At 36.9% G+C, this 23,451-nt stretch overlaps 1 protein-coding gene across 1 annotated transcript; it reads right to left on the bottom strand.

Annotated features, from left to right (window-relative positions):
* Positions 1–997: 997 nt before the first annotated feature.
* Positions 998–22,733, bottom strand: LOC115923437. Its single transcript, XM_030984005.1, has 2 exons — positions 21,837–22,733; positions 998–1,341 (listed from the first exon to the last, which is right to left on the bottom strand). Exons 1-2 carry the CDS (start codon positions 22,599–22,601, stop codon positions 1,333–1,335), a joined length of 774 nt encoding a protein of 257 aa, XP_030839865.1. The 5' UTR covers positions 22,602–22,733; the 3' UTR covers positions 998–1,332.
* Between the last annotated feature and the right edge of the window lie 718 nt (positions 22,734–23,451).

Below are 23,451 nucleotides of genomic sequence, written 5' to 3'. Positions count from 1 at the left end.
TTTCAAGGTCATGTGATCCCATGGCTAATTACTTGTCCAATATATGCCAATTAGGAGACACATCATGTTCAATTATTCCAGCCTGTGAAATATTTTCTCTCACGCAGCTTAGCTGGAAAAAATCCACTTGGTTGATTACAAAAATTATGGATTAAATTTAATTAAGAATGAGTATATTTTGAGTACAGATAATATGCTATACATAACAGCACGTTTACAGCTCTCATCACTCCATAGGATGGCATGGGGTCACTTTAATACAGTACAGTGTTTTTGTTATTTTTTCTGCAAAATTTCTATTTGGGGTAAGCAGAACAGATGTTACAGATGTGAATTAAAATGTAAGACCTTCCTTTTTCTTTGAAAATCAAATCAGTTCAGCTGAAGCTCAAGAAGGGCTAACAAATTAAAGAGTGCAAATCAATTAATATGACACATTTGGATGAAACACCTTTTACCACACAGAATATATTGCTGCTATTTTTTGCTAGAAATAAATGCCCCTCGTTTATCATTTAATTTGATAGACATACAAAACAGAAATAAAATGATAACAATAATAATACTAATAATTTTAAAAAATTAATTCCTAAAAAAATAGAATTTATTAAAGGAAGCGGATCCCTTTTGCAGTCAACATCAAATTTTGTAGAACTTTGCAGCAATTGTGAATATGTCACATATGTCCTATCTGTGAAGTTTAAACGTTAGCAGTGTCCTACATGTAGTAATGTAGTATTCAAATTATGCAAGGAAACCTGTTTACTGTAAGACACTATTGAGTGGCTGACTGGCTTCTTTTTTTCATTGGTAATAACATACATGAAATGAGCTGTAACATGAGCATTTGTCTACATCAATAACCCACTACTTGTTGGCCAAAATTAAATTAATTGAATCTTTGCGATGAAATCCCTATTTAGTATTTTTGTTAAGGAGAGGATACATTTGGCCTTGAGCATAAACTCAGCCTGATATGCTATTCCAATGGTTCACTGGATATGAATAACAAATTATGATCAGAGTTGAAATCATAAAAAAGCAGAATACTAAAATAAATACTGACAATTTCATGTTCTATTTTGAAAGCATTGTTTGATAAATTTTCTGCTCTAATAAATCAATTTTCAAACTACAGAAACATGGTTTGTTTAGAGCGGGAAAGATGTTAACTCTGTATAGTACATCTGAATGATTTAATGCTCTCCTGCTCCAAACAGACAATTCTAGGCATACCTCATATTGATGTTGAGTTGTAAGGGGTCTGCAAGTGATCTGTACAACCACCAAAATGTGGCATATTTTCTGACCTTTAAACAGTACGGTGTCTGTTCAACTTACCTGTAGAGAAAGATAAAAGAGAAAGAAAATCAGTTAGAATGTTAAATTTCAGGGTACAACTTATCAGCATGATTGTATTGTAATCAACAAATTACAAAGCACAGCTCCATGAAGCTTCTGTTTCAACTCTACATGAGCTGTACCACACACTACATACACATGTAACCCTATACAAATCCACACCTAAAACTAACCCTAACCCTCATCCCAACTCTAAAACCAACCCTAACCTATAACCCTATATCAATGATGAAATAAAGCCTTGGGCTAACGTCACCAGAGCAAATGTTGGATCAGATGTTACATCATGGTGACAGCGGTGGGATACACACATAACATATTGAGTGAGATTTTTGTGATTGACATGTGCATGTACTCATTAACAACCACAGTCGTAGCTTAACTTATGGAGCTCCTAATATATCCCTCCAATATACAATATTCTCTATGGGAGGAAACTATTAGAAGCTCCATGAAATAACCTCCTAATCAGAAAAAGACTTCTGCTGTTGAGACTGTATCTTTTAATTACCTATGGATATGCAGTTGTACACCTACAGTATGCTAGCGAGTGATTGGTTACTCTAACCAAATGTGTCAGTCTTTTAGTACAGGTAGTTCCAACCATTTATGCAAGTTATGCTTTTCAATGGAATGTGATTTCCAGAAATTTTTGTTAATCCATTTATGTTTTCATGGTTCAAAGTTCAAACAAAGTACATGTAAATAAATTTAAGAAAAACAATTCAAAATTACAAGCATGTTTTTCTAAATATGCTAACTCCACTTAACGAGCTCATGATTGACTTTAACTGCTGAAATCATCAAGAAAACTTTTACATCTTCTTATGAGAGCAAGAGGGATTTTGCCTCAATGTTAATTGTTATTTGCATGTAACGCTCTTCTGGCTACCAATAGACAAAATTTGAAGTTGATTCAACCAACTTCACAAATATAGTCTTGAAAAAGTACTTGTTAATGCGAATTACAAACAGGAAATGGTTCAGATTTACTACTGTAAATTCAAGCAAATCCATGCGTCATACTTATTGTCCAAAGGCTACTTGAAATGTGCATAACATTTTGAGCAAATAGAATAACAATGATGTCAAAAATATATCTGTTAGACAGATTGAAGAAGATATCAAATATTGACTAAAATGCACTGTAACCAGGAAATTCCAGGATGAATTGGGACGAAATAAGAAATATGTCTCACAGAAATGTTATTTTTCGCATATAATAAAACCAGAATTAGTATTCTCACGCCTATTTCTGAAGCTCGGATCAAATCACATTCCCCTCCAACGCTCTCTTATTATCTCTTTTATTCACTGAACTTCCTCATTTCTGTATGGCATTAGACATACTTGTGTAATAGAATTGTAATCATTATGACATGTATTCTACCAATAGGCCCAAGCACTCAAAATGAAGAAAGAAGGCTAAGCATTACAACAAAATCTTTAAAATATATTAATCAAATAGTTGCCCATTTCTCTATTGCACAAATTTAATAACACATAGATTAAAAGAAGGGCCAAATCAGTGTTTGGTGTGTTACCATAATAAATCACCTGCGCACGTACTGGCCAAATACAAAAATTTGTGTTATTCCTCCTGAAAAGCTTTGATAGAGATATAAAGACTCAAGTTCAAGTCTATTCAAAACAATTTGCATTACATACATAGTATTGGATTAATGTTTGGCTATGGTTTATGGTTTATAAGTGAAGCGTGAAGGAGTCGTCCCCAGGGACTGCCTAATGAAATGACATGAGAAGCTTGCGTTCCTCATTATCTTCCAATTATACCAGGCATTAGCCTTCGTTAGTGGGGTATCATTACACGCGACTTCACAATCCAAGCTATCAGTCTGCTTTGAGAGGAGGAGGAGTAATGAGCGTGGGAACAAATCCTTTGAATAATACCAGAGACCAAATCTTTTTCTTCAAGCTTGGTTGTGTGTACAATGATGAACGCGCTGTTGTATTCAGGCATTTCATTCATAACATTGAGCTGGATTTGCATATAAAGGGCATAGCAGATTAAAGCGCTTTTAATTTCCAAAGCCTATAGGGTGAGGCTTTTTATCTTGTTGACTTCCCATGTACATGGTAGATTTCAAGACCTTCTTTTATTTCTTGCTTTTTTTAAAATCTGTTGCCTCCCCATGTCACACTCTGTGTCTGTCTATATATCTCCCCATTATATGTACAATTTACATTCTCTTTCTTTCTTTTTTCTTTCTTCCTTCCTTCCTTCCTTCCTTCCTTCCTTCCTTCCTTCCTTCCTTCCTTCCTTCCTTCCTTCCTTCCTTCCTTCCTTCCTTCCTTCCTTCCTTCCTTCCTTCCTTCCTTCCTTCCTCCCTTCCTCCCTCCCTCCCTCCCTCCCTCCCTCCCTCTCTCTCTCTCCCTCCCTCCCTCCCTCCCTCCCTCCCTCCCTCCCTCCCTCCCTCCCTCCCTCTCTCTCTCTTTATCTCTCTCCTTTTTTTTTCTCCCTCACTCCCTCTCTCTCTCTCTTTCTCCATCCTACTTTTGTTCTTGTTTTTTAGATTGCTATTTTCCAATCAATTATTTTTGTCTGCATACATTCATAGATATATTATAGACCTAAGCTGACTTTCATCTTTTCTCGGCCTTTCTTTTATTCTATCTTTCCACCAAAAAAAAAATTGTCTTCAAAGCGGCTCTTGTCAAATGTTCTCTTCTAAAAGGTGATATTTTTATATTTCTAATTGACTTTAGCTCTTTAAAATATCCCAAGCTTTTTGGTGCTTCCAAAAGCTAAATCTGTGTATACTGTATAGGCCTAAATACAGTTTAGTGGCCCTAAGTATTTTCTTAGTAATGCATTTTATTTGTTTTTCAAGCAACCTTCCCACCTAGGCTAGATCAGCTTACCAGAACTGGGCTACAAATTGTGATGTTCTATATATTCCAGGTTCATCCATTCATTTAAATCCCATACCCTAATACTATATACCATTCAGACTCCTTTCCCATACATGTAAACCAATACAAGACGTAAAAACTAATCTTGTGAATAAATAGCCAACGCATGCGGAAGAAAGAGGGCAAACCAGCAATGAACTTCCTTTCCTTTTCCCTTTAATTCTTCACCTGCAACTCTTTCACGTTTTCAACTTTTCTCACACGCCTATTCACCTCTCTCCACTGAGGTAAACTCTCTCCTTTCCTATTCAGAGATGGATGCCCACCATCACCGTGGCGCGAAAAGTGCTTCGTTGCTAAGCAATTTGTGGGTTTTCTTACACATTTCCCACCAATTTGATTTAAAGAGCTATTCAAATTCACATTACCGGTATAATACTATCCTTTTCACGTCCTGTTCCCATACATGTAAGTTTATACCCACCTGGGAAACTGATCTCTCACATAGAAAGAGAAACTTGGAAAAGCCCTTCTTTTCTATCTTCATCCTTTCCACTATTCAACGCACCTAGTCTAGCGAAGGAGTCTCGAAGATCAGACAACTGACAAGATCACCACTCATTCTAGTGGCCACAACCTTTGCTGTCCGTCAGATCCTCATAACTCTATCAACATCATATATGCAGTTAGATAGCAAGTAAGCATCACTTGCTGAATGTTACGTACCATAAAACAAATGTTTTTGTACTTGACTTCATAATTTTTTTTTGATTTTTAAATATCACCTGTTTGATAGTTTAAATACATTGTGCAGCTACACTTTTGAATTTGTTGACAAACAAAGTTAGCTCAGGGCAAGCATTTTGGGATAACACTAGCTTCCTTTTTTTTAATTGACTGTCATTATACTGCTCATGTACATGTACGACCTTATAGCATCTACTGACCCTTTAGCCTTAATGTAAATATCAAACTAGTGGGCTAGGTTTTGCAAGACTACACCTCTAAAAGTAAAACACTGACTGGAGAGAAGTACAAAAGCCCCCCTCCCAGTTTCTCACGGTCCCCTCATTCATTCCCAATTTAACCCTTCAGCTGCCCAGTGACCTTTTTCATGCTTTTCCTTCGGGGCATCTGCAGGTACGAACCAAGATTTGTGTGGTTTGAAGAGGGGTAAGATGGGGTAAGATGGGGTAAGAAGGGGGTAAGAAGGGGGTAAGAAGGGGGTAAGAAGGGGGTAAGAAGGGGGTAAGAAGGGGTTAAGAAGGGGGTAAGAAGGGGGTAAGATGGGAGTAGTATAAAGGGGGTATGTGAAAGGGATAGGATGGGGGTATGAGTGAAGGTAAGCACAATTTCTATGCTCATACATCCAGGAAAGTTTGGAGCTGGAGAGTCCCAAAATAGTGCAGGCTATTCAAATTTTTTGTTCGTAGATATGTCTGGTCTAATTGTAATGCTACCCAATGAATGCAACAATTAATTGTTGAAGGGAAATCCAACCCTTGTAATAACTTCATTGAAAACTTAAAGTTTAGCAGATTAATGTTTTCTTTTTATTATTCTGTCATGATAAAGGTTATGATTGATGCTAGACTAGTAAACAGCTCAATGTCAAAACAATATTGAATACAGGGAAAACACAATATATAGAGGGAATCATTTCTATCTTGATCGTACCAAGAAGCTAGTAACTTCTTGATCGTACTGCCCGTTTGCTCTCTGGATGCAAGAAGCTAGCTTTAGGGAGGTCAGTGCTGAGCACCATTATATAAATCCTACAACAGGTGAACAGATTTAAGGATACCTTTAATACCTGCTCCATTTATATCTAATAACAATCATACTTCTTCCACGTCTTTGTGGCATACTTGTCTTTTTCTGGCAGTAACTAGGGGAAGAAATGCAATTATATGAATCCCTGAACAGGTGAAGATTAAGAGGGATGTCTTCATCATCTATCCATCATCCTTAAAGAGATCATCCTCAAAAGGATCATCTTCAAAGAGCCTCAAAAGGCCGGTCCTCATATCAGCTCGAGATTGCCAAATAACCCGCTATTTTATCCTAACTATCCCGATCGCAAATTATCCAGCTAATTTGCGTCTTATCAGCCCGCAGTTGCACTTAGCGGGATATTTGGTCGAGATAATCATCCCAAGATATCTTGGGCTAATTTGCAAAATATCCCGCTATTTGTCCGGTGCGTCTTCACCAGGCCGAAGCCTCGCACTATGCGCGAATGCTGAGCAAAATATTCAAGTTTCGAGGTCGAGTCTCGAGCTGATGAAGACGCGATTTGTAACTTCTGGCTTATTTCCCAAATCAGAAATAGCGAGCTAGTTTGCAATCTCGAGCTGATGTAGACATACCTAAAGATGCCATAAACAGGTGAAGAGGTAGGCTTGATTATACATCCATTAGTAGAGAATTTGAAAGAAACTCAATATATTAAAACTGAATTGTAATCTTTGCCTATCATTCATTTTTGAGTGGGCAAATTTGCAATGATTAACAGGAAGTTTAATCCACATTAAATAACTTTATGTGCATGAACGTGATGGTGTTATTTGAAGCTTGTATTCCAACACTCATTATATTTACTGTCTGTACAAACAAAGGGGAAGGGCAGGTGTTATTTTCACCTGACACATGTTTCCATTAAGTTATCTCTGGTTTGGTAGTCATCAATAATTAATAGTGAAAGTTGTTGAGTCTAGGAAAATGTGAAAATGCCATAGTTTGTTGCAGTTCATGCCTACGACCAATTGCTAGAATACAGTCCACTTCACGAGAACTAAAAATGTAATAAATGTAGGCCAAACTGTTATGAATGAAATTGGGATTTCCATAAAGAATACATTCCAATTCGATATATCTTCAATTTCCAATTTAAACACAAACAATGTGAAATATCAAACTTGGAAACTTTGGAAGAAAAAACGACTTTAACTGATTCTAACTGAAAGTGAGATATATATATGTGAAGGAAATTGAACCGTGATATCCAAGACCAATAGTCCACTTTTTATTCAAAATGAGCAACTTCTTCTCTTGATCTATAGCGGAAATCGTATTTGGAGCTTTTGATGAAAGACTTCTCTTGAAATTGTTCATTTGAAACTTGTATAGCACCGTGATTGAGTACCCTCTCTGATGACACACTCATGAATTGGGTTTAAATTGGTTTCAGGCCTTGCAGGTATCCACCAATAATCATATTATTGGTTGAGGTTCTGTTGGGTCTTTATTTGGAACATCCAAAGTTGATCAGAGTTCTCTGCAGAACTATAGATATCAAATGGCAACCTTGATTAAATAGAACATGGACCTACTTCTGAGTAATCCTACAAGATGGAAAGCCCCAGTCAAAATGTGTCATCTTTCACTTCAACAATACCTCAATCATTTCCAAGGAAGACAAAAATAGAGAAGACATCCTAGCCTCATTAATTACACCTTTAGTTGGAAATGATTTCTACCAAGGACCTTATGTGGCATACGATTGATTTTGTTACTCGGAGGCGTAGAGGTGGCAAGTGATCAAGCCCAAAACATTGCTGCTATTTTATTGATGTCAATGAGTAAACCATCTATCTATCTCCAAAGGCATGGAAATAGGAGAGGACAGAGGCTGTGTTACTGTTAAAACAAGGAGTTATAAGGCCTAAGCCCTGGAGAGGGGGAAGACAATTCAGACAAAGGGTAAAGATCAGAGACGGGAAGGAAAGCCTTAAGAAGGATAGACGGGTAAAAACAAAGACAATTCGTGAGGGGAAGAGAAGAGGGAAGAGATAGAGGGAGGATTGGAGGTGTGATATCCTGCATGTTTGGCATTCCTGCATGAAGGTAAGACCTCTAGGAAGTACAACTTCCACTGTCTTCCTGGTAAGACAAAGGCAGGTTCAAGTGTAAGGTTAGGAGCAACGATTAGGGATACTCCCAGAGAGACGCCGGATAAATGCAGCAAGTCATCCTTCGGTCAACTAACATGCCATCTGGACCCCTCACTGGCTCATCCCCACTGCTCACCAAGCTACGCAACAACACAGTAAACCTGCGCAAGGCAATGACTGTGTTCACAACAGATCAATCTGCACTACACAGTAATCAGTACAGGTTGCAAAGGTTTGCTCGTGAGAACAGCCTTGTCTCTAAAGTGCAATGGAGTGCATTTTTTCATTATAAAAGACCATGTAAAACAGGAATGAAATATGGACTGGTGATGATACGATTGAGTGATCTAATAGAACAATTATACTGGCAATAACTGCTTGTGATGAAAGGGGATTTCTTATGATTCAAACCACAAAGCTGTGGGTTCATTTAACCTCTGTTTAGTCTCCAGTGGCAAAGATCCCCAAATCAAAAACTTCATCAACTTCTGCTCCAAAAGTTGAAGGCCAAATTTATATAAAAAGATCTTATTGTGATGGTTTCAAGAGAACACCTGGATAGGATATGAGATCTGAAAATGTACAAAAAAATAGGGAAATTACTTTGATAAACAAATATTTCTACATCATGATAATAAAAGACATTAGACACAGTCCAGATAGATAGGGTTACGGGGGAAAATATTCCCCCCCCCCCCCCCCCCCGCCCCCACAAAACAAACAAAAAACCATTTTTAATAGGAGCGTCAAGTTTCCGCAGGATCATCATAAATTCCTCAAAGTTGAGAACACCTGGGCGGGTTATGTGATCTAAAGTTGTATAAAAACAGGGAATTTACTTTGATAAATACAAATATTTCTACATCATGAGGATAAAGGACATTACACAGTTACACCTGGGAAACTCTCCTCAAAAAATTCCCTTTTAATAGAAACATCCAATTTCAGCATGATCATCATAAATGCCTTAACTGCTTAATTCAATCAAATAATTTCTGACAACATTTATCAATCTCCTTTACTAAAAATTGCAAGGTTAAATCTTCCAACCACAAATGTATTTCCCATCAAGAAAATTAAAAATGCACGTCACCACAAAAAAATGAATACCGGTAGGCTGAAAGCTTAAGGATAATATAAATTCAAGCGGGGTATACAGCGTACAGCGACTCAAGAATATTCAGATCACAATACCTATGAAAGTAATCCGCTTTTGATCGATGAGAGAAGTACCAGAGGATGGCATACCAGAAAGATGAAAGGTGAGAATAGCATGCCATTAATTATTTATGAGATTGTGGTAAAGCATTCACGGTATTATTTCCTACAATTGTTTTCCCAGATCCTTGATATTAAAGTAATAAATAATATTAACAGAGGCATATGAATCTCTTTATGGTACTTCACACTTTTTTTCTTCAAATCTCTATCAGGAACAAATTTGAATTCTCTTAAAAAACTTGCTGCAGGTGAATTTCGAAGGTTCGCTAATTTTAACCAGATATCATTGAAGTTTCACTTTATCTTGATGAATAACATGGAAGTAGTGAGATGGCAACACATGGAATGTTGTTCTTTAATTTGCTAAAAAGATGAAAAGTTGTAAATAAGGACAACAAATTCAACAATGTCTCTAGGCCCTTGCAGTGAGCTTTATTGTATTACTTTGCTACCCTGATAAAGACAGAGATTTCTTCACCTGGGTTGAGTGTAGATTAATGTCTTTCCAAGGGCATTAGTTACATGGTAGGGATTTGAACCCTGTACCTTGTGATCCACAGGCCTGTATCTTACTGTGTACTAGACCAAGGCAACTCCACTATGAGCTAATATTCCTCTTGATCATATACTCATCACCAGCTGAAGCATTCGCTTTGGAGACTTGTGGTTGAATTCCCTCTCAAGCTAATGGTATGGACGGTGGATGTGGTATAGAAGGTGATGGATTAATGTGAATATGATAGCTCATTAATTCATCAAGCACCATCGTGGGGATGGTACTTCAGAACACGGCACTTTGGATGATCTTTAATGGTAGTCTTTGTGAACAGGCTCCAATGTGGTTTATAAAGTATTCTAGTTGCTCTGGCTTTCTAAAATATATCAAACTTTTTCAGAAACATCTTAGTCCTACTATACTTTGTCACAGATACATGTATAGTGTTAGGCACTAGGGATAGAGTTGCACTTGAGCTTTAGGTTAGGTTTAGTGTGTTGTTTAGGATTCAAGTTCAGAATTCAGGTAGTTTAGGATGTTGAAACTTGCGCAACTGTTGCTTGAACACTACTTACAACCAAACTCTGCACAATTCCTATTCCTTTGTAGGCCTACAATTGTAGCATTTGTGTAAATGTCATAGGAGCTTACATATATACATACATTGTACGCAGATGTTTGAAAGGTGAAAACAAAATAAGTACTTTCTGCACTCTAAATTGCTTAAAGGAATCTGGTAACTTTGTATCAGATTCTGAAACAAAATCCTGGATGTAGCTCATGCTGCAATGATAATTATAAACCTTAGGTCAGTCAGGAACACCATGACTTTTGCAAGCTGATCGCCTGTCTGATTATCAAGATAATAATGATTTGAAATCAAAACCAAATTTTGCGTTTGCCCAACGGTTTTCATATCACCACAGTCTATTGGGGGAAATGAGTATGGTAAAACCGGTCACTCAAAGATTTTTTTTTTTTTAGGCACTTCTTGATCATTTTGAAGCACAATTTTTTCAGGGCTTTAATATTACACCATATCACAGACACTGATAACGTGCATCTCAGATTTAACATTGTTAAAAAATGCAGAGGTGAGATTGCAAATGGCGACACAATGACAGTCTGTAGATTGAGACTAGCCATGACGCCCTCATTAATGAATAATGATCATTTAAATGTCAGGCCTAAGGGCACGTGGCTGGCGTGAAGAGAAGCATCTTCCCTTTGCGACCGACATGTCGACTCACGTCCACGATCCACTCATAACTCCCCAAGTTCACAATGAGTAACAACCCAAAATAAGTTGATTGCCACGATGACATTGCTTCGTGATTACTTATAAATAAATAGACGAAGTGGTATTGCCCCCTCAGCCTCAGACTGCCCTTACCAGTTGGCCTTCAATGTGAATTTTTAGAACAAAAGCAGAGGTCGTGGTAAGGTCAGGGAATTAATAACAATCAGAAAATTATATCAAACAGCCAAGTACTTTGTTTTCCATAACATTTTCTGTATTTATAGCTGGCCAATCTGGCCCAATAATGCATTGTGTCCTTTGCCGCTCTAGTATCCTAGCTTCTATTATAATTTTGGTTTACAACAAATTATTTCATTTCCGTGAATTGATATATTCATTATGAAGGAATATTGACATGGAATTGTTTGGGAGTGCTAAATTAAAACAATGAACTAATGTGTGAATCCCGGCTTAAAGGTAAAGACCAGTTATGGTCATGTGATTGCATTGTGAAAGAAACGTTGTGGAATCGATCAGAAAAGGTTGATCATCTAGCATCTAGCATCTGCAAGGTTCTGGAATCATCAAAATGATAAGAAATTTGGCCCATTCTTCGTAAAGTTACAAGCACTATACACAGAAAGATGTATATGGGACTACCCTATATCTCTCACAGACCATGAGAGAAACAAATTTACCAAATATATGATTTAGTAGGCGGTTTCCCGGCAAATTTTGTATCATCATGTATTAGTCAAAACATATTCTTTCACATGATTGGTAATGAGAGCTTCCAATTCATTTTTTGAAATTGGGGCGTTTCCAATACTGGTCTTTACCTTTAAAAGTACTCTTGAACATTTCTTTTTAAAAACTGAAAAATCTAGTGGTCAAGGAGGTACATGTAAAGCTCTTCTTTACGATAAATGGGATACACTGTATGACCTCATGTTCAACAAAATACTAATTATTGATTACAGCCTACTTAAAAATTAAAAATAAACATTTATAAGGACATTTCAAATAAATATGAATATTATGATTGTCAATGGCAAAAATATTGCAATACATCACATTCCTTGAATTGGCAACCGTGTTGCTGGACTTTGAAAGAATTCCTTAGTCAGTTGTAAATGGTGTTTATTAAAAATGGTGTTTACAGTGACCTCGATTACGACCCTAACAGGTCGTATCAATCTGCCTTGTAAACAGCACCCATGAACTTCAGCTTTGCTAAAGTGGTCCCCAGATATTTTATGAAAACACATAAAATCTTATCCTTTTGCCTCCAATTTGGCTCCTTAAAATAAAAGAAGTTGACACCGCAGATCAGTGTACACGTAGGTGGCTGATACTGTGTTCTGTTTCAACGTTCTTTCTTCTTCTTCTTTGTTAATAATACACATAATATTGTTTACTGAGAACAAGAAGGGCATTCTCTCTGTGTTAAAGGCCAAGTCCACTCCAAAATGATTTGCATTTAATAGATGCAGAAAAACAAGAGAAACAAGATAAACAGAGCAAAACAAATTTGAGTTAAATCAGATAAGTAATAAGGAAGTAATGAATTTTTATTTATTTTAAGTATGAAAAACTATGAAACAATGGATGTCATTGCCTCACAATTTATCAAATGCTTCATTCAAAGATTTGTCCCATTAATTTCCCTTTTTATCCCCGAACGCCTTTGCCCAGGTTTCAGTGTGTATATGATTTGTATCATATTGCGGGCATAACATTTCACAAAATCTTTGTATATTCATAATCATTGATTTTTATATAAATATAAATCCTGATACAGTTAATATTTAAAATTCTAAAAAACATGTTCCACCTCAATTGTTTGTTCAAAGGTGAATTAAAATGGTTCTTGCAACCAAGAGAGAGAGAGAATCAAAGTGATAATCTTTCACAATTTCTTTCTTTTTAGGGGAGACCCCATGACACAATAGACAGCAATGTTCTATAGGTTTGTGATAATTTCTTTTCTATATTTTTCTATATTTTGCTTCCTCATCTGAAAGAAGAAGATTATGAAGCATACTAAATGGCATTACAAATATTTGTTTTAATTCATTTTTTGTCTGTAACAATTTGATATTAAAACAAAATATGAATTGAGTTGTCCGCAATCCATGTGGATATTTATCTTCTAGTCATTCATGGACTGGCTGGCAATGAAATAGCTTGAATGGAGTCCAAACTTTATTTCCATAAATTCAGGATATCAAACATTTCCTGAATTTGGGTGCTACCGAGGGCGTCTACTAATAGATATGTCTGCATGAGTACGTGGGCTGTTTGGTTTGGTTTGGTCTGGTCTGCATGGTGAGCTCTAAATCTGTGTCAGGGCTTGTTAGCTGACAAAGAGATGTTGTTTTACACATTGAAACATTCTTGTACATACATTCTACGATGTAGAAGTAGGATGACTTTTTATAAAGGGCTGATTTTAAGCTAAACTAAACTAGTGTATAATTTTTTAACTGAGTAAAGTTGACACAATCTTGAGACTGCTGTTTTCAAAAAGATTATAAATCTGTTATGTTTCCATGTACATGTACTTGAAGTTGAAAGAAGTTTTTATAGTTTACTATCCAAAAATAAAAAATGCAGCTCAGCAACCATCTTTCTCCTGTCTCTTTCGTGGTCGTCTGAAGGAATACAACGAATACCACAAAACTATTTTATTTAGGGATGCTTTTCACATTCTACATGTAGTTTAGTCTCTTAAAACTTGACCTTTTTGATATTCTTTTTAAATTTCTCTTCTCTTTCAAGTTTTTGTGTTTCAGTCTCCATAGAAATGAGAAAAAAATACTTATTACAAGCACAGCAGGGTGAGTCTGAGCAGGATATTATCAATGTATAGGATGCAGGCAAGTTAAGAAGCAATGAACTATATTCTGAATACATGCACATACAGTAGTGAATAATATTTTTAAATTCTGAGTGCTTTAATTATCCAAATTCCCCTTTCTTTCAAGATTTTTATTTGGAGGGGATATCAAAAAACCTGTGAAAGATTGTTGGATCCTGTTAATAATAGAATGTACATGTATTCAAATAATAATGTGACCCCTAAATTCTATAGGTCTATAGTTCTATTTTTCTCAAAACAACATTTCAACTTAATAATCCATGAAATGTGCTTGTTGTTGGCCTTAATTTTCCATAACAGCTCACAACATACATTTCATTTATTTGTTATGAAGCAGTTGAACATGTTGGTGTCTCCTAGTTACTGGTAGAAATAGAGGAAGCTAGCAGGAAAAAACAGGAAGAAATTAGCATAAAGTGTGAGGTTCCATGGAGCCTGAAATGTATGCTCTAAAATCACAGAGGAAAGACATTTAATCATGTTTTGTCACGTTCTCAAACCTCAAAACCTTACAGCATAACATTGACATACGATTACGAAGTACTATCAACAAACTGGTCGTACTGGTGCTAAATCCACTTAATTATATCTCCCTCTCCCTCTCTCTTTAGAGCTCTCTCTTTCTCTATCTCTCGCTCTCTCTCTCTCTCTCTCTCTCTCTCTCTCTCTCTATCTATCCCCCTTATCTCTCTCTCTCTTCTTCCCTCTCATTCTCTCTATCTCTCTCTCTCTCTCTCTCTCTCTCTCTCTCTCTCTCTATCTCTCTACCTATCCCCCTTATCTCTCTCTCTCCTTCCCTCTCCTTCTCTCTCTCTCTCTCTCTCTCTCTCTCTTTCTCTTTCACGCTATCCTGTATATTTCTCTAAACATACTCATTTTAATTTTGTATTTATTTCCATTGTAAAAACCACAAATGTATACATAAATACAGACAGTTCAACATAGAGTCAAATAAATTAGATTAATTAACTTTCAAAACAAAATATGGAAAAATGAACACCTGTAGGCCTAGATTAGAAAGCGTGTCGAAGCATATTTGTGGCAACTTGGAAAACTTGACATATATGAATGAACTAGAGATTATTGCACTAGATGTAGTACATACAGTGTACAGTGTACAGGGTTGTACATGCACTTCCGCTGGTCACAGTTATCTGTATGGCCATAAAAATGGCCTTAAAATGAGAAACTATTTTGAGTAGACATGATGGAATGATTATCTATTTATCTGACCTCTCTGAACTGTACAGATTGTCCATTCTGTAGTTGAGTCATTGCCCAAACAGGTCACGGGCAGAAGATGAAATTGAGGGAAATAGGACGTGACTTTGTCCAGAATGGTGGTTTTCATTAAAAAGGTACCCTGTGGACTACAGGATGCTCAGAACTTGAGTCAGAAGTACAAGACAATACATATACATTTTAGAGGGATGAGAGAGTATAGACCTTGATTATCAATGGATAACCCTAACTGGATTATCAATAACAATAAGAGATAATCACAATTTCTCAGCCCAAGTTTAAGAAATAAGAAATTGCGAAGAATAATGAATGAGTGAACTCCAGAATCAAAGTAGAATTTTGACCACATGTACAGGTAGGTAATTTTGTTATCTTAGAGACCAATTTAAAAGTAGTCAATGAAATTGGATAAACACATCATTATCTAACTTGCAATTAATTGATGGTACATGTAGTTTGTAGTTGATAACATATAGGAATTAATCATTGACCAAATATCTTTGACTTTCCCACTAGGTAGATAAGAAGAGGAAAAAGGTTGGACGACATATTGGGAGGGTACGTACTCCATTAAACTTATCAGACAACCTGTGAAGAACTATCAGATGGAGAGACCTGTATGTAGACGATTATTTTCAAGCTCGAGACAGAGTGAGGCACCCCTTGTTGAGTTACCAGCCGAGCGTGTCTTACTTCATTTATAAATCAATAGAGATGTCTCTCTCCATCCCTCTTTTTCTCTTCAGCTCCCCCCTCGTTTCCTCTCTTAACCTTCATAACAAGGTGTACTTGATAATGAATGCAATATAAGATGTAAAATGATTCCAGCTTGTTCCAATAAAAAAAGGGTCAATGACACTTTTAGGATTTTACTTGGTGTAAATAGACTACCAATACCCCCATTACTTTTCTTTTATTGAATTTTATGTTTCAGGAAGTAGAACCTATTTTAAAAGACTGTTCTGATAAGGACATTACAATTTTTACAAACAAGACAAGTACATCCAGTGTGTTTTGCACCATGAAGGGCATTCCTGTCCATTCTGTCCAACCTCTAAGGACACGATACTTTATACTTTTACTGTACTTCAGTCTTGTCTTTCAGTTTGGATATGAGACAGAGTCACAGAGGAATCATCTACATGTATTCTTTATTAAAAAGGATGACACTTGATAGAGGAGTACCAGACATGACCCAGGCAGGCACCAATCTCAAGACATTAGCAAAGCCTTCTTGATTGTTTATACAGATTCACTTTAGCTCAACAAACTCTGATTTTCAAATTTGTGTTGGGTTAACAAAACCAGCTTTTAGCAACAAACATGGCTGTGAATGTTTAGAAAGTGCAAGTTCCATGATAAATCATGTTAATAACCGTTGGCACAACTTTCCTTCTCCCTGTCTCAGTGACCTCTGAATCGTAAGTCAGAAATGTTATGTTTTGAATGTATGTGGTCGGAGATGTCACAGTAAATCCTTTTTCTCATTTTATGCCGCCTCCATTTCTGATGAATTTGTTTTTTTTCTTGGAGTCTGGAAGGGACACATGCTTTCTCATCTACTGAGCTTTGACAAGTCACGCAATGTTTCTCTTCTTCTTAAAGACCCCGAAAAGGAATGGGAGCTATCTAAGATCAGAAAAATGGAAAAGACCACCATGTCTTTCGGCCTTTCATCAAGATGAAAGATGCAATTCATACAATCGATCCAATACTAAGGCACAGATAGCAGTTGGAAATGTGTGATGAATAAAATTGACACCACAGTAAACACTCTATACTTTTTTAATGTACTTACAAGCTCAATGTTTCCGAAAATTTCAACCATGGTTGGTGTAAAATACTTGAATAAAAATGGGGGCTCTGATGGGTCTTTAAAGGAATGAGTTATCAATCAAGAATATGAGCAAAGACCGGTATTGGGGCATTGTCGTTGTTGTTCCTTTTTGCTAGGGTAGTCACTAGTCACAGTACAAAAACAAGATCTTTTACCACCATGCAGACTTCAAAGTTCATTGATTTTTGTTTTGAATTGGAACCAATTCAAATTTGATTCAACCCATTTCACTTTTGTTAAGATTGAATCATAAGCATTTTAAATAACATTTGTCCCTCAAAAATAAAACTAAGACAAAAGAATTCAAGAAAAATAAATTAGTGATCAAATAGTGCATGGCCCTCCTGAACAATGTCCTAAATATTTGCTTTCAAAAGACAATTACAGAAGAGTCAAAGACAATAGATAACCACTGAACAAGTCATCCTTAAAACAGCTTAGAGACATCATGCTTGAAAGGAAAATGAGGCCTACTTCCTTTTTGCTAAAAAATGACCGGTCTGCAGCCGGCTCAGGAAGCAAGAAAGTAAAGTTTCATTCATAAACTTATCCAGTTGACATTCCATCTGTCTAATAGGAGCTGTGTCTATGAATCAATATCGAGACTTTTATCGCCATAGCAATTTCCTGCTTCCGTAGAATTCATTGTGGGCACTGCTCCTGATAAGGCATTCGTATATTTTTGGAGTCAGGTTCAACGGCGGTGTGATGTGCTCTAGAATGCTGCTCATCATGCCCTGATCCAACAAGTATTCAACACATGGTTGATTGATTTCTTTTGTCTACACCAAATTATTGATCAATAAATTGTTTTACGAGTCTGTTAACCACAACCCACAAAATCAATACCAGAATGGGCACATAAACAGAGACAGACAGAGATACATTAAGAAATAATCAATAATTAAAACAATTTTCCCAGGTGTATCCAAATTCAATACACCTACAACATGTACAAGTGAATCAGCTCAGATTAAAAAATGAAAGGCAAATACCAAACAGTTCAAACAAACGATGGGCTTTCACATTACTGTTCACACTCTCATCTAATGCAATACACCTAGACCTGTACATTGCCCTGGAGTTTTAAAGGGTATCTCCTTGTCATAACTATCTCTCCCTGACCCTTAATTGATATTCAATCACAATTATAGCTCCAGCCAGCTGTTGCTAATCCAACCACCCATGTTTTCATTTAAACTGACACAGACAGAGTCCGTCTAATTAGTCGAGGTCAACAAAGAAGACAGATTTTAATTCCCTGTCTGCACTTGGTATTTGAGGTTAAGCCTGCCAGGTTAGCAAGTGCTCGCTAGTATAGATCTACTGTAGACTAGAGCAGAGGTCTGGATTTGAATCCTTTTAATACCGGTACATGCTAAATGATGACACAATATGACATTGACAATCAGATCAATCAGGGCTTTGTTCTAAGGACGTTCAGGTCCAAAAGAATGGGGTCGTTTGTGAATGTGTGTATGTAAGAAATCCATAATAGAGAGAGGTGTGTTTTTTGCACTGATTTGACTCAAACATCTTTCTATTTTGAAATGAATTCACCTCACATCAACTATTGGTCAGGGCGCGACAAACCCGCTTGCCCGACGTCCCGGGGCAACCAAATTGAGCCGTCGGGCAAGTAAATCAAATTATCACTTGCCCGATTCGGGCAAGTGATACTTTTACAGTAATTTCCTAGTGTCCAAGAACTCTACCATTCACCCGTCAACTTCTTACCCGTCGTCAAAATCCAGAAGCAAAAAAGCGATCGTTCCGATTTCGAAAAAACTTCACAGACAGCTAGCCAGCTCAGCTAGCTCAGCGCGCATGCAACAGTGACACTTCAAGCCATGAATGCCGCTCCGCCTCCACGCACGGCCGGCCGTGAGCTAGCTAGAGACAGCTAGCGCGATCGTACCAGCTGCGAGCTTATTCGCGCTCTCTCTCTCTAGCTCTGCAGGCCGCACCGACAGGCCTTTGCTATTCTCTGATTGCCGATTGGTTGAATCACGCCAAATATGACGTCATTATTCTAGGGAAATGAACACGTGCGAATCGGAATGGAATAAACAACAGGGATTTTCTAGTAAGTACAAAAAGTCAAATGTTTGATATTTATTCATAATGACTGTTAATGATTGTGAACATATTATTTAAAACTCGCTGCTCATATAAATCAGATGAATGTTTTTGTCTCGTTTTCAATTTATTACTGCGGTCTCAAGATCCGACCGAGCGAGTCATTTTGATAATAGTATCGAGACCCCCAGAATATAAGCCGTTGTTGTTTTGTTTTCATGGTTTTAGCGACGTTGTTTAGTCTAGTTTTCGCATACTTATCCGAGATTTATCGTAAAATATCTTCAATATTATTATTTAGTAAGAATTTACAAATTTTGGCATGATATTTATAGCAGTGAATGATGAAATAAAAATGTCCGTACTTTATTTAAAATAGTTGATTACCCATTATTTACATGACGTTTCTTGATGGAAGAGTTGACCCAAATTATTAACAGCTGAAAATTAGCCTACGTTTCCAAATGACAGCGGCTTGCACAGACACACATGTGATGTTGCACCATGGTACATGTGGCTACCATTAATGACATGTTTGTATCATATTTTTTACAACAGGGTCATTATGCTTTTTTACATGACTGAATATTAAAAACTTAAACCTGCTTGAACCATTCTACCTTGCCGAGATTCATGTGAATCTGATTATTTATGGAGAATCAATAAAATGCGTTTTTTAAACCTTCAACCATCCTTTGTTGACCATTTTCTTTGACATATTAGGTTATTATTCAGTACAGTAATTACACTGTACATGTATGTGCATTAATTTGCTATCTAAAACACTAACTTATCATTACGAGATAATAAATGCTTTAACCTCGAGTCCTTTTTCGCTTTAAAGTTTTGGGCAAGTGGAAATATTGTTTGGGCAAGTAAATTGAAAACCCACTTGCCCGACAGGGCAAGTGGTGAAAAAAATTCTTGTAGCACCCTGTTGGTCCATGACTCCATGACTTACATTATCTAATTCACCTTCAAATTTGAAGATTATTACAAGGTTACCTGATGATAACAGTACATGTATAATATATAGCACAATATGCACCTTATCTTCAAAATACTGTCTATCTAGATACTAGCGATGTTTACTTCTCGACAAAAATACATGTAAGGTATGGCACGTTATACTCTGTGTATAACATAAATACAGGCCTACTGTGACTGTATAAGCATGTCTATTTAAAAATCAAGTTATTACATTTTAATTAATGCATTTTCCTACATACAATGTATGTGTATAAATATCCACCGTTCTATACTTTAACTGTGGGCTCGGTCAAAAGATTTCGAAATGATTTCCTCTGTGGCATCATCGCCCATGCATACACTTTCCAGATGCTCCATATTTCAGCTGCGGTCATTTTCCCTCATGATTTCTCTTTATTTACCCTCACCGAGCACACCTCTCTCTAAACATCACAACAATAGGCAGAAGTGTGCTCTGCATAATGCACAATCCTTTCTGACTCACGCTAAGCTATCAACGACAAATGAGGCGATGAATAGAATCAATATATCCATGATCATATCTCCTCAAAATTCTGTATTATGAATGATGTATTTTTTTATGACGTGTCAAGGAATTGTTGGAAACTGCCTTGTTTTGGAGTTTTATTTTGTTTATGTTTGTGGGGTTTTTCCTGACAATGTGTTAGTTATTTGCAAAATTGTGAACAATTTGAGCAAAGAGTTTTGTTGCATATCCCTGGGTTTGGGTAACAATTATAAACGTATTTGATTTATTATCAGGGTGCATATATGTTTCATATTTAAAAGCAAGTTGGTATTGGTTTACAAGTACAACTGTAGTCTTTCAGCTGATTCAAATAGTACAAGTGCTCTAATACATCTATCAAATATCTACACCAGTACACTTTTCCAATGTTTACTCAATTTTATGTGTTTCAACATCCAAGTACAAATCACTTACAAAGCAGCACAAACTTAGACTATGGAATTAGGGGAAAGATACTTGTCATCCTTGACAATAAGAACATTTAAAAAAATCCAGATTATTTTTATCTTCACACATTGATTTAGACTTCAATAAAAAAAAATATATTTAAAAAACATATTATTAAAAAGTATAATTCACTTTGTGCATACTTTGGTGAGGTCAGACACACACTGAAGCAAAGAATTCACTATGTCTTTTTCTAATTTTTCATATATATACAAAATGCTTCACATTCATATATTACCCATATAGAATAAGAATTCATCCAACTTTCAAAATATGAAATAATGTTTTTGGGAGTGATGAATAGGTAACAACTGATTTTGTGACAAAGATGTGACTTGAGAGTTGAAACCTTCCCTTTAGGCTTTAGTTTTAATGCCCCTCCCCCTCCTCCAGGCTCCAGTTACTTCAGGTCCACCGTCTAAATTATCCTTTTGAAGATGACTTTATATTACAGAAGATAATACTTCACCAACATTTATCAGCCTCTTAATTGTAATTGCGCCATTTTGAGAGGGGCATAAATAAAAGCTTTAATTATTGGTCATACTAATAATCTATATTCAAATTGCAACTCTAATACAATTACAGATAACTACTTTAAATCAGCTATCTCAGTTTCACATGAATGACACAAATTATAACATCATGCACAAAAAGTTACAAACTCATCTCTCCCAGACAAACACTTCTATAAATAATCATGACAGGATTGAACCATCTATCAGCATGAATGCATCACACTCACCTGTTCTGGAGCTAGTGAATACCAGGTATCCAAGATGAGCTGCAGACGACTGCTGTGATATTTCTCTGTGGTTTTCACGCCAATAAACACATCTGAAAGTTCCGTTTGTTTGTGTGCTTGTTGCTTTGAATGGTTGTCTCCGTTTTGAACTATAATTGTAAAATTGGATGGAGGCTTTCTTGCCACTAAATTTGACAAGTTTTTGATTTGCAAAGGAGGATTTGGATTCTGCACAACTTTTGGTTCCTCAATAGTTACAGAAAATACTTGATGACCTTCTGATTTTACTTCTTTCTCGTTGGTCTTTGGTTTAGCAGCTTTCTCTTGATTAACTCTTGCAGCAATCTCGCTAGAGTTCTTATAAGTTGATGAATTTTTTTGAAGTATTAAATTTGCAGGTAAAACTGGCTTAGATTCTACTTCTGAAGCGACATCCCTCTGCTTCGCTCTCACAATTGCAGCGTCCACCTGTTTGTTTTCCTGCCATAACGGTTCACGTCCCCATGCCCCTCCTCCACCGCGTATGCCACCACCACCACCACCATCATCGATTCCCCCTCCCCGGCCGCCTACCGACCTTCGGACAGGACCATTCGGTCCCTCGTTCACGCCCGCAACAAGTGGCTGTCCTCTCGCCTCTGCTTCCAAATGCGAGGGTTTCACCCCATGATTGCCGTCAAGTCGTTCGAATTCTCGCCAAACCAGTACGACAACCGTGGCAAAAAACAAGTATTGAAGAGTCTTCTTTACTTTAAATCGCACCATGTTGTCACATCGAAGAGCAATCTCGAATGAAGTTGAATTTGTCCATGTCTTGGTATCCCCTACCGGCTACCTCACGCTGTACCTCTACTTCACCGGCACTCTTGCGGCTCTCTCCGTGCACACGGTAACGATGTTTATGGTAGCCTCTAATCGGGCACATCTACAAGGAGGCAATGAATATGCATATCAGTGACGTCGTGTCAATTTATGAATATTGATGTTCTTGACTGCGCGCGTACGATCGTACGTACGTGCGTGCAGAATTGGGGTCATGACTGTACAATGAAGGTAATACGTGCAACACAGCGGTTCAGCCAAATCAGGGCAAAATCTTACCATTATACAGTTGTATTGTCCGTGATTATGAGGTAGAAGTGTTTGAGTGTTAAGTAAATTTATTTAGTGTGGATTTTGATACATTTTTGATACAGTTTATACAAAAATGGCGATTCTTTTGGTCGTTGTTTAACTCCATAAAACACGTGACCAACTCGGTCGTCGGCTTAACCACCTCCCTGTAGATGTGCCCGCCTACCTCTACATGTGCCCGATCGAGATAGGGATCGAGTTGTGTAATAAAATAGTATTCTATATTCAATATCCGAGAGTTCACGGATGTAACATTAAAGCTCCCTTATATATGAGTTTACAACTATCAATTCAACATCTTTGCATTGATTTTCTTTGAGTATACGTGTTTAACGTTGTCAATACATCACCTCCTTGTAGATGTGCCCGCCTCCCGCTACATGTGCCCGAGATAGGGGATATGTAGTAAGGCATACAACTTAAGTGTTGTAGCCTATATTGAATTTCCGACATGTCATGAATATAATAAAGCTTCCTAAGA

This window comes from Strongylocentrotus purpuratus, unplaced genomic scaffold (assembly GCF_000002235.5).
Source record: "Strongylocentrotus purpuratus isolate Spur 01 unplaced genomic scaffold, Spur_5.0 spur5_scaffold_14, whole genome shotgun sequence".
Taxonomy (NCBI): Eukaryota; Metazoa; Echinodermata; class Echinoidea; order Camarodonta; family Strongylocentrotidae; genus Strongylocentrotus; species Strongylocentrotus purpuratus.
Note: the sequence above shows the minus strand (reverse complement) of the source record. Positions and strands in the feature narration are given on the sequence as shown.